Source organism: Gossypium arboreum, chromosome 7, assembly GCF_025698485.1.
Source record: "Gossypium arboreum isolate Shixiya-1 chromosome 7, ASM2569848v2, whole genome shotgun sequence".
Taxonomy (NCBI): Eukaryota; Viridiplantae; Streptophyta; class Magnoliopsida; order Malvales; family Malvaceae; genus Gossypium; species Gossypium arboreum.
In genome coordinates, this window is record NC_069076.1 from 77,432,108 (window position 1) to 77,444,950 (window position 12,843).

Below are 12,843 nucleotides of genomic sequence, written 5' to 3' on the forward strand. Positions count from 1 at the left end.
TTGCAAATATTGTTAAATTTCTTTTGTTAAATCTGTTAATATGACGTTTAAAAATTAAAAACAATACTCATTTGATAGTCATGTAACAAAAAAAATAATAATGAACTTGAATTTAACAATGTTAATAATTCATAAAATTTATGTCAACATTTTAATCAAAATAAAATATTTAGACTAGTTAATAACATTATAAAAATTAAAATATAAAAATAAATCTCAAATTTAAATAAAAATAAAGGGAAGAGTTATTTTATAAATAAAAAAAAAAAACAATGGGCAAGTGTTATGTGAGCGCCAAGTGTAAATTTAAGTGCGGTACAAGGATCAAAATTGTTATGTGAGCGCTAGGCAATATATAATTAAAAAAACAGAGGTTACAGTTGAATCATATATAAAAGCAATGGGCACCATGTAGTGTTAGAAGATCTTAGGGCTTCCTTTTATCGATTTATCGTAATTAAATTGTTTACAGAAATTTCTAGTTGGGGATGATTTAAACTAAATCCAAATTATATATAAAAGTATCTTTTCTTTCTTTTAATCATTAAGAAGTATTTTTTTCTAATATTTAGTCTTTATATTTTAATTTCAAATAATTTAATATTTTACTTTTATGATCAAAAATTAATATCTTTAATTCATATGTGACTTAAAAACCTTTTTAACATACATAAAAAAAAACTTATTCAATATAATAAGTTAGAATAAATATTTTTAAAAAATTTAATTTTAATACTTTAATCAAAATAATTAAGAGTATCAAACTTAATTATTTGAAATTAAATTATAAATAATGGTGCAACTAATATTTCATAGTAAACGAATTGATACTGCTTTAACTACTCTGGGACAGAGCCGAAGGTATTTAAAGAGGGAGTGACAGGTTCATATTTGCCACACCAATCGGTAGGGCAACAAATATGCGGATGCTTTAAAATTGTGGGCTTCAACATTGGATTGTAGCACAGTTTTATTCGGAATGTGCACTAGATATGGAGCATATTGCCTGCTGCCTATTCCCTATTGCCTATGTAATTACTTTTGAATTATTTTCCGGCTCCCTCTTCATAAAAATTTTAAGTTATAAATACTAAATCATAAATTTAAATATAGTAAAATGATCCTAACTATTATTTGTTCTAAAACATTGTATATAGCTAACACAATTCACTAATTAAATAAGTTAGGATTCTAAAATATATATTTTAATTTAATAGAAAAATAACCATTGTAATAAACATCTAATAAATAAATTTCAATCCCTCTATTAAATATTAAAAGTATAATAGATAATATTTGATACACTATAAATGAAGTTCTTAAATTTGAATTAAAAGTTTGACAAGTGTCTTATAAGAAAAATATATGTCAATGTTTTAAGACTACTTTTGAAATATAAAAAAATACATTGTTAGTAGTTGATTGAATTTTAGCTTGATTGGCATGAACATTATTACTAATATAGGATAATATAGATTTAATTGCGCTTTAAATCATTTAAAATGGGAATAAGGAAAGAAGAAATAGGATAGTGTTTGCTAATTTGCTATGTAAATCTTGAAGAGCAAATTCTTATACAAGATAAACTTTATTTTAACATGAGTTTATAGATAAAGATGTCTCGGAATTTAGAAGGTAGCAACAGCATGACGTTATTTATAGTTCACCTCCTTTGGAAGTTAAGCTTAGCCATAAAATATGTAAAAATAGAGGCAAAGAAAATCGGGTAAGCACACAGTAAAATAGCTGTAAGGGGCAGATCCTTATGTTTGAACCCATAGTGATTTTCTAAGAACGTACTGATAGTTTTGCGTTCTCCAAATGCTATGATTTCCTGATTGATATCTCCATATTGAGAAGTAAGGAGACCTCTCAGTGCCCAAGAAGTTGGAACCATCCAATAGAACCAAACCCACCATTTAGGCAACACCTGCAAGAGTCAAATGCATCATATTTCAAAGTAGACCTCTTAATTACACTTTGTACTATTTCAAATTCTTATTTGCATATCAAAATGTAGCCAACAGATGAGCTTTTATTTGAAAGAAAGAAAAGCATTGTAGTTTTGGTTTAGCAAAATATGAAATAGGCTTACAGGTTGTGGTACGAGAAAACCAGAGAACAAATTCACAATCATGATCCAGTAACTCCCAAATATTGAGGCCACTTGGTAAGTTGGAGACAAAGAAACAATGGCCATGCCCATGTATTTGTAGGTGAGCAAAGTACAGAAAATGTTATATAAATACCAAGATACTTTGAAAGCTGATCCATACAAGTTGACTGTCGGATATGAAATTATCAAGAACAAAGTTGCTTCAAGGAAAACATATGGTATTTCAATTATGACCTGCAATTGCAGAAGTGAAAGTCTATTATCAACCCATCGGAAACCCAAAATAAGTAGGATGTAGGAGTAGTTTTGGACCTGTGCTAACGAATGTACTTTAGACGAGTACATTCCAACAAAACGTTCTCTGTACTCGATAGTCCGCTGACTAGTTATGATTAGAAGAACCGAAAACAAGTTGCTTGCTCCAATGCAAACGATAAAAACATACGTTGATCCCATTATGTTGAAGAAATCCTGGTCATTATCTCTTCAAGAAAGAGGATCATGATTTCAACATAATGTCATATGCTTAAATTTAAATTTAAAAAGTAATAACTCAGCTTTTGGATAAACTCTCTATGCATATTGTTTAACCAAATTCAAACACTAAAATAAGTGATAAGAAATCATTGTAACAGTGATTTTGATTGTATGATTTTAGGGGTAGAAAGAAAATCTTGATGATGATGCTCCAGGGATGAAAAAAGAAGTATATTTCTGAATATCTTTCGTGGGGAGTTTAAGTGTTTAACAGAGAGGAGATATATAAATACCAAAATTTAAAGAAAATATCAAGTAGCTTACACTTTTTGCCCTTTGTTCCAAAGAAGTGCTCCATATAACACAGATGATACCATGGCTAATATCATGCGCCCCAAGTTATATGTGGGGTTTCTCCAATAAGACAAATGTTGCTTCCAGAGGCATGCTTTGAATTGTTCCCATCTATTTTGTGAAAAGCGTGTAGAAAAATGTAGTTCCTTTGAACCCTGTGCTGGAACTCTCGACTCTTGAACTAGCTCTTTGTTTCTCCTACTCAAAAAATTTCCAATATTATGTAGTGGAAATATATAATTTCTAAGCATTTTATATCTTCCTTTTTATTTTGAGGGGTGATTGTATGATTCAAAGGTCCTAAATATATCAATTATGGTCAAGCTTGAAGGCCATAAAAAGTGGTTTGACTTATCATGGTGAACTTACTGATACAAATGAGATTCTTTGTAGATATGGGCAAAATCCACTCCAAGTTCAGCTTCAGAAGAAGGTTTTGTGACCTCTAACATCCACGTCGCTGGATTGTAGTTGTCTTTTATTTTCGGCACCCCTGGTATTCCCTACTTGATGTTTTTTAAAAGCATTAATATATATTTTTCTTATTGATTTGGTTGGTGGATGAGTGCAGAATCTACGGGATGTTAATTTGGATTACCTCAAAGTATTCGATAAGCTTACAAGAATTCTGGCCAAGTTCTCCAGAATATATTATTTGCCCCCCTCTTTTCATCAAAATAATCTGCAACATGCATTTATGATATGTGATATAGAATAATCATGCCAGCCAGGAAGGATCAAAGTTATATAATAAATCAAGTTTACACGATAAACCACGGAACCTCATAATGACGTTGTCAGATAGCAAGTATATGTTGAGAACAACTTTTGGAACAAGAGTTTAACAAAATAAAACATTTATGCATGCATCACTTAGTTACCTCGTCGAAAGCCTCAAAGATGTCTATACTTGGCTGGTGAATGGTACATACAATGGTCCTCCTAGTATTAACTATATTCTTCACCACTCGCATGACAACGGCAGCTGCTCTAGCATCTAAACCGGAGGTGGGTTCATCCATAAATATTATTGATGGATTAGAAACAAGCTCTACTGCTATAGTAAGTCGTTTGCGTTGCTCTGCAGATATGCCACTAACACTAGGGACGCCAACTAAAGCATTTTGGATTTCATCAAGTTCAATCATTTGAAGGACCTCTAACACAAATTCCTGTTAAATGCCAGAATCAAGTACGCCTTTTGATAAACTTTCATGGTAAGATGAGAAGTTTTGTCTTGCAATGACTTCTTGTTTGATGTCTTGCAAAATGACTTAATGTTTGATGTTATAAATCATATTGGTTTATGAGGATTTCCATAAAGTTTGGGCACTCTTACCAATCTTTTCTGCCTTGGAATCTCTCCTGGTAGGCGTAACCAAGCTGAGAAAATCACTGATTCCTTTACTGTTATTTGTGGAGAGTGTACGTCAGTTTGCTCACAGTACCCCGATACTCTTGCATATGTCTCTTGGACTTTGGGGTATCCTCCAACTCTTATATCCCCTTCACTATAGCCTCCGGTTTTTCTTCCCGAAAGAACATCCATCAGTGTTGTCTTGCCAGCTCCACTGGCACCCATCAAAGCTGTAAGAACTCCAGGTCTAAATGCACCGGAAATATCTTGAAGAAGATGTAGTTTCTTATTTAAGACTTTCTTTCTAAATTTCTGGAAAACAAATAAGATAAATTGAAAATATTTCTAATCACATTGAAAATATTAAGGATTCTGTTGATAAATCAAATTGTTACCTTGGGAGTATCCACAAAGTAATGCACATTCTCAAATGATAGTGTTATAGGCACAAAAGGTAAAACCATACTCGTAACTTTTGATGCTACATGAACACCAGGCAATTGGTTTTCTTGCATGGAATTGCTCAAATCTTCTTTTCTTTTCAGATAAGAGAACCTTTTATGAGAAACAATAGCTTGAGATGTCCGAGTCCCTTGTGCTGCACGAATTATCATTCCTCAAACATAACTTAGAACTACAAATGATTAAATTCTTCAAATTTTTTTTTTATCATTTTTTTCTTGAATCCGCATGAAATCAAACTTACGCTTTGAATAAGTAAGAGCCAAGGTGAATGCAGTGTTAACAAGAAACCACATTCCCATCAAAGCTGCAACTGATATCCAGTAGAAGTGTTCACCAAAGTTTAGCCCACGTTTTAGTAGAGTCTGATGCCCCAAAGTCTCATTTGAAGATGAAAGCTGAAAGGGAACAACACGACCAGAAAACATGGAATAATAAGTGCTGATGTTTTGACCTTTAATTAGATACAACCATGGGTAATTTTACCTTTTTTACCATTTGCCACCTCGGAGACAGAAATTCATTCACTGAGATTCCTATTTCTGTATATGAGACAGGGGAGATCCAAAAGCCCCATTTTATCCAAGAAGGCATCGATGCTGCAGTGAGGAAACGTCTACTATAATTACATGAATACTTTGCAAAAATTGAACTTGGAATTTCTTCATGCTAATAAGGTTGGCCTTACGCAGGGGTATTATGAAGCCACTAAATAATAATGTTGCCATCACTGTAAATTGACTAACAATTGATGCAACGGATAGTGTTTGAAATACAACAGCAATCAATCGATAAATTGAGAGTGCCACTTGATGAAGAAGGAACTGGATGAAAAGCTGACGGAAGAACCTAAAAGTAACATATGGACTTAGAAAACTTATTGAAAATTATATTTCTAACATAACAGTAGAAAAATTTCCTAACCTTTCTGGTTCTGGACTGTAGCCAACCCCAAAATATGTAAGAGTTGTCCAAAGAAAAGTATTTAAAAATGAGAATGGAATCTTTAGAATAGCTGAAGGAATCGAATAAGCCCATGAAGGATAGAAGTAAAAATCTCTTTGCTTGTAGAATATGCCAAGCCTGGAATTAGTAAGTGCCAACTCTGGAATTCCAATGGTCAGAAGTCTCAAAAGACCAAAAAATAAGCAAGCCATGAACTTGCTTACATGGAACTCATCAATCTTCATTTGTGTGCGTATAAATATTGACACAGCTACCAATGCCACAAAAATAAGCTACAAGAAGAAACCACCCAAGGCGTGTAAAAGTATGTTTATTAATAATTTTTCATATCCACATTGATTCATAAATCAATAGTCATGCTACCTGTGATGATTTGAGCACATACAAACGCGAGTGACGCTTAGTAAGAAGCCATTCCCTAGACAAACATGCTTTGAATAACTCCCATTTTCCCAATGAATGGATGTTAAATGACAAAGCATTCTTGTGATTCTCAGTTTTGTTGAAGGGTGTGTAGATTTCTTCATGTAGCCTCTGTCCATGAAACTCCTTGAATGCAGCTATAAATTTGTCAGTAGAAACATAACTATAAGGTCGGTCCCTATGAAACCAGTATTGTGCTTGATCTTTTTCGGAGAGTACCTATTGTTGAATAAATCCATTTTAAAACAATGTTTCAAGAATTCAATGCAAATGTTTTCTATTTTGAAATACATACTTCTTGCAAGAAGTCAGCGAGGCCTTTTCGTTGTGGGCACCTAAAGCCGCAATATTCAAAGAACTCTTGAACTTCACTCCGAGGTCCTTGGTATAAAATTTTTCCTTCTGCCATTAGAATAATGTCATCAAAGAGTTCGAAGGTCTCTGGAGTTGGTTGAAGAAGTGAAATTAAAATCGTGGCCCCTGTTATATGGGCCAATTGTTGCAGACAGGTTACAATTTGAAAGGTGGTGGAACTATCTAAGCCGGTTGATATTTCATCCATAAAAAGTGATTTGATCGGGCCAACCATCATTTCCCCTGTTAAATGAAAACATTAAGCAATTATTACAAATTACAAAAAAAAAAAAAAAAAAAAAAGGAAGCAGTTATCACAATAATTTAATTTTCTAACTAGTAATTTTGCTGATCATATTTCATGAGTTTGCTTTTACCACACTTTCTTTTTCCTTTTTATAGATTTTGCTAATAAAGTGCCATAAGGACATTTTCTAAAATCGTTACTTATGGTAATCTTCACTAAAATTATGAATAAAGTAATATATTAACTAACAAGTTTGCTTGGATATACCACTAATGTCTGCCTTTAAGCATCTAGTCTTCATATGTTTTGTAAGTGAACTTATATAAAGTTATCAGTGACCGGTATAGATTACAAGCACAAACCTGTCGTCAGCCTTTTCTTTTCACCGCCAGAGATTCCTCGGTTCATTGCATCCCCCACTATTGTATCAGCACAATTATCCAGTCCTAAGATCTAAAAATCATAAATGGCAGCAAAATCTTTAGGGAAAAGCCTATTAATTCGCAACAAGACTTGGAAACTATGATGAAAGTCAAAATGAAGTGGACTACACTTCTTTTGTTTATGCGAATAACCTTTAATATGTAGTCTGTCTGAAGTGTTCTCTTTAATCCCTCTACTGAAATTGCCTGCCAGCATAGATTATTGTCAAAGACAGCAACAATGGAAATGGTCCATTACCGTGTTAGATAACTGAACCATATTCTTGCAAAACTGGTTACCTTCATATAGGTGTCTATATCAGGTTCAGGGATGATCCCAAGTAGCTTCTCCCGTCTACTGAGTTCTTTCAAAATATCTTCAAATCATAAACAAATTTAAATGATGAATATAATGGTAAGAAGGGTTGATTGTTAATGTAAGATGGAGAACAAACAATATACATGTACCTGCTCTGTTCCCAATGCCCTGACAACGTGCTGAGAAGTCGATTGTCTCTCTTACAGTCAAGTCAGAACAATGCAAGTCGTATTGACTTATATAAGTCAACGTTTTGTGAGGAACAAACTCACTCAACTTGTAACCATTATAAGAAATTTCCCCTGAGACCTGAACGTAAAAAAACCCATCATAACCATTCTATCACGCATCCTTGAAGCCATGAACTGGTTAGCTAAGTAAGAAACGAACCTTGAGAGACGGGTCATGCTTCCCTGCAAGTGTCTGCAAAAAAGTTGTTTTTCCACAACCGGGAAGGCCAAGCAACAGCGTCATCCTGCTTTAACATTAAGGTTTATGAACAATGTTATTGCCCAATTATTTCAAATGAAGAAAAAAACCGAAAAGGCACATTGTCGATATTTACCTGGACGGCCTTATGATGCCGCTCACATCGTCGAGAATCTTGATCTTGTTTGGTTGAGACACGCATCGATTAACGTTTCTAATAGCCTGCTCAACATAAAATATCTCCACATCACTAGGACCTTATATCAATTATAATAATTGTGCATAATGGATTTAAATTTGGCATTGTTGGTTTAGACAAATGTTTTAGTGTTTGTTTTTTTTTTTTATTCCACTGTAATGAATTTTTAGTCCTAATACGTGCGTATACAATGAATAATCATTTGTACTTATATTACACTTAAATGTACGGTATAATAATGAAATTTTCAAAAAAAAAAAAACTATAAAGAAATCGAGATTTTTTTTAAAAAAAATGGGCTACTTCAATACAAGCCAAACTATAATATGCAATGTCAAAAACTTACAGAGAATAGGTTTGTGATGGTGTTCCAAAGAGTAGGGATATGGGGCTTTCCATGAACCACTTTACATTCTGCTTCCACATTCAGATTCTTGAATCTCACTTCGATTGTTGGCAATTCCAAACCCACCCTATTGACTCCATGTCAGTTTTAATCATTAGACCTCCAAGATAATAATAATAATTTGGATAGCATCTGAATCTTTAAATCTATAACTATATATAAAAAATAACATACACAATTACTATAGCAAATATTATAGACGTGAGGCTTTAATAGTTTGACCTGTGGCATCTTTTTCACTATTTTGGTGTCTCTGCTCGGTGGGTAAGGAAGGGAGAAATGGAAAGAAGAAAGAAGTGGAGAAAGGGAAAAAATTATGTTTATATTTGTGCTTTTTATATTATGTATTTTGTAATTTATATATAGGACTTATTATTATTTTTATGTATATTTTTCAAATTCAATTATATCATATTCATTTTATTTTTTGTCGTGCCACATTTTAATTATTTTATTTTATCTTTTATTTTCATAACTTATCATCCTTAATTTTAAATTTACTTTCATAAAATAATAAAAGATTAAATGATAAATTGATACATCTTTTCTTTTTTCTTTTTTTCTTTTTTTTTAAAAAGTGATACTTCAACTATTTTTTTCCCCAAATAATATATATGTCACAAGTGTTAGTCAACAATGGTCAATAATGATGTGGCTTAAATACATAGCGACACGTGATATAGAGAGCCACATAAGCACTTCCTCTTGACTAGAGGTAAGTATTTGTTCGACTAGAGGTAAGTATTCGTTTGAGTTGAATCGAATCAAATCAAAAAATTTTGAGTTAGTTGAGTTGACGAGTCCTAGTTTTGTAACCGAACTCAATTTGAATTTTTTTCAAATTGAAATGAATCGAGTCAAATCAAGTCGAGTCGAGTTAACGAATCCTATTATTTATACTCAATGTTGCGTTTACATGAACAATTATTTAACTGGTAGACGAAGTACAAGATTATTTAACTACATAAATAATATAGTGGTTTTGCCTTTTAACTTAATAATTTTGACTTTTAACTTTAGAAAATGTAAACATTTATCGAAATGACGTAATTTTGCCTTTTCTTATTCGGATTTTTGGATAACTCAAATTGTGTAATTCATATTCGAGTTAAACCAAAAAATTAATTTTTTATTCGAGTTGATCCAAATAACTCGAACTATTTAACTCAAAATTTAAATTTTTTATCGAGTTTTTCGAATTGAATCAGATTTTATTCACCCCTACTATTAACTATCATTGATCCATCAACCTGATCAATTTTTAATTTAAATATTTTTATTTTTAAATTTATATATATTGAATTTTTAATTTCATATAATTATATATAATTTTTATTTTATATATAGTACTTGTTACATATAATAACTTTTAATTGGTTGGAATTGTTTTAGCGGATGTAATGGTTTGGAGTTATTTAGGTAACAAAAGTACCACTTCTAATAATAAAAATTAGATATTAATTTAAGAAAATTAATATAATTAGGTAGAAAATTATCATTTAAGTCAATATTAAAATGCGAGATGCAAATCAAAAATATTTTCATCAATTTCATGACACAACTTTTATATTTGTTAATGCCTTAATAATTCACTTTATGTATGTTTTATAATATTTAAGTTCTAGTTTTTTAACTCGTGTATGGGTCAAATGTTTATTTGAACGATGAGATTTATTATATTTATGCTAAAATTTATCATACAATATCTTAAAAATCAGTAATATATTAATTTTTTAAATAATTTTCAATTTTACATTAGAAATAGAAGTTGTTATTTGGATTAATTATTTGTTGTTTTTGTAAAGTATAATTTATCGGTAATTAAATGGGAGTTTACAAAGAACAATTTTTTAAGCAATAAAGTATTTGTAAATATTTAATGAAAAACGTATAGAAATAAAAAAAATTAAAGTAATTGTTAATACATAAAAATTGTAATACAAATTTCTGTAATTTTATTTTAACTTTTATATAATAATAATAATGGTTAGAAAAATAGTTATTGATGCAAGGGTTTAAATTTTAAAAATTTAATTTTTTATGAAAAAGTAATAAGTAATTAGAACCATAATATATAATTAATAATTTAAATTCAAACATAAATAAAAATTCAAATAAAAAAATCTAATTGAATGAAATCAGGATGAAATTGAATCAATAAGGACTCATTTGAAATGAATGTAAGACTAATTGGAAGAAAATGTCAAATTACTAAGATGTGCGGCACAATTTTCATAATTTCCAATGATATTTATTCTAATATTTTATTTTAATTCCTTTTTATATTACTTACTTTTAGATAACTCTTAACAATTTACCTTTTATAGTAAACTATTACTCAAAAAAATAGTTTAGTTTTAATTGCGGAAATTATAATAATTTAATATCATAATATTCCTTTTAAAAATCATAATATAATTATTGTTAGCAATATATATATATATATATATTATGAAGGACATTTTATTTTAAAAATAAAAATTTTAAAGTATAAATATTTATATTTCCATTTTAGAAAAAAAACCCTGTAGTATATTAGATATATGATTTGTGCCGTGTTTATTCTATTTTATAATGTGTTGTATTTTAATTTTTTTATTGTAATTTTATTGGATCTCAATGTATCTTTTAATTTGCATGATTGATCATAATTTTCAAAATTAATTTTAAATTAAAACGAATAAATGGATACAAAATATTCTAATCCAAACATGTAATAAAAACATATTTGGATGATAGATATTTGAATTTAAATTTATTATTAAAAGAGAATAAAATAAATTAAAATAATAAATATTCGAGTGTTTAAATTTGAATATCATCCAAATCCATATTATATAAAGTTGAAGTTAAAATTTTGATAAAATTTGAGGGTATTAAAAAATAAAATAAAATAATAAATTTTCAAACAACTAAAAAGGTTAGGCAACTCTTTAATAATGGTTATAGAAAACTTAAATTGAATGTTTGCTTAAAAAGCAAATTTCTGATTTGATAATAAAAACAAGTTAGATATTTAGAAACGTGACGAAAAAAGAGAGACAAGTTTGAATATCTTGCCTGGCCATTCTCTCTTTCAGTCTGTTTAGCAGGTTGAGATGGTCCTTATCGATTACGGTAATAAGATGGTCAATAAAACCACGGCGTTCCAACGCTCTAAGCTGGGTAACATCAATCACCTTCATGCCTAAATCCTCGTCTTTGCCAGCATTTAACAACTTTTGATCAAACAAGGAGGTTCTAATCCGCTTCACAGTGGGTAATCTTTCGATTGCAGCCCACTGCAACTCCACTTCATCATCATCCATGCGTCTCTCCAGCTCAGCTACTTCCACGCCATTTTCCCCCATATTCTTCTCTGTTGCCAAGTTATAACAAATTTTATTCCTTATAGTTCATAGTTTGTGCCGAATCGATATTATCCTTGATTTGTTTTGTTATGTTGTAGTTGAAGGGTGAACCACCTTGTATATATACTTATGCAACGTGAAAGAAAAAACAGCAGGTTTTACCATTTCTTCTATGAATTATAATTGTGTGGGTCATTTTACAATAATATATCCTAGTTTGGGCCAGTGGATCATCCTTTATTTAATTTATGGATTAATTGCATGTCATTTATTGGATATTCTAAATTAGATTCATTTCATTCAAATATATTTCTAGAAAATGAATTAATTTTTAAAATTTTTAATTTTTCTGATATTTAGATATTTTTATGTAAAATATTTTCCTAAAATTATTTTTAAAATGACTTGTTTTTGTGTAAAATAATATTTTAAAATAATTAATACCACATATAAATTTAATAATAAACAATGTCCAATTAAAACTTATTTTAAATTATATATATATATATATATATATATATATATATATATATATATACATATGTGAGAACAAATGGTAACACATTTGAGTTGAAGAGATAAATAAAACTAAACGTGATTTAAATGAATACTCATAATTATATAATTAAAATATTCATATTTTATGCTATAAAATATATATATATATATATATTTATAAATTTTAATATATATTATTAAAATAAAATATAATATTAAATAATTTATATTAATAATTTATTATGTTATTAAATATAAATTATTAAATATGTATGTTTAATAATATTCAACATTATAATATTTAATTTTAGTATTCTAATATATATTTTTAATATTTTTGTATAACAATAATATTAGACTTTATTTAAATTAATTTTGTATAAAAATAAAATTATTTATAAAATGAGTTTTTTTGAAAAAAAAATTTACGCTATTAAAAGAGTAAATCAATTTACAATGAAAAT

General features: G+C 29.4%; 1 protein-coding gene across 1 annotated transcript; it reads right to left on the minus strand.

Annotated features, from left to right (window-relative positions):
• Positions 1-1,542: 1,542 nt before the first annotated feature.
• Positions 1,543-12,094, minus strand: LOC108473828 (pleiotropic drug resistance protein 3-like). The gene is made up of 23 exons (XM_053030824.1): positions 11,592-12,094; positions 8,472-8,598; positions 8,063-8,148; positions 7,888-7,972; positions 7,647-7,806; positions 7,479-7,555; positions 7,332-7,385; positions 7,119-7,209; positions 6,451-6,752; positions 6,096-6,374; positions 5,691-6,004; positions 5,455-5,615; positions 5,253-5,365; positions 5,011-5,164; positions 4,700-4,902; positions 4,287-4,616; positions 3,829-4,119; positions 3,546-3,629; positions 3,317-3,450; positions 2,918-3,145; positions 2,429-2,600; positions 2,096-2,350; positions 1,543-1,930 (listed from the first exon to the last, which is right to left on the minus strand). Exons 1-23 carry the CDS (start codon positions 11,879-11,881, stop codon positions 1,664-1,666), a joined length of 4,257 nt encoding a protein of 1,418 aa, XP_052886784.1. The 5' UTR covers positions 11,882-12,094; the 3' UTR covers positions 1,543-1,663.
• Between the last annotated feature and the right edge of the window lie 749 nt (positions 12,095-12,843).

Excerpts from the sequence above, each read along its gene's own strand:
- LOC108473828 (XM_053030824.1), bottom strand. The coding sequence starts at position 11,881 with ATGGGGGAAAATGGCGTGGAAGTAGCTGAGCTGGAGAGACGCATGGAT. Across the intron at positions 6,005-6,095 it reads ATGTGCTCAAATCATCACAG|CTTATTTTTGTGGCATTGGT; the intron begins GTAGCATGACTA and ends TTCTTCTTGTAG. Across the intron at positions 5,616-5,690 it reads TACAGTCCAGAACCAGAAAG|GTTCTTCCGTCAGCTTTTCA; the intron begins GTTAGGAAATTT and ends TGTTACTTTTAG.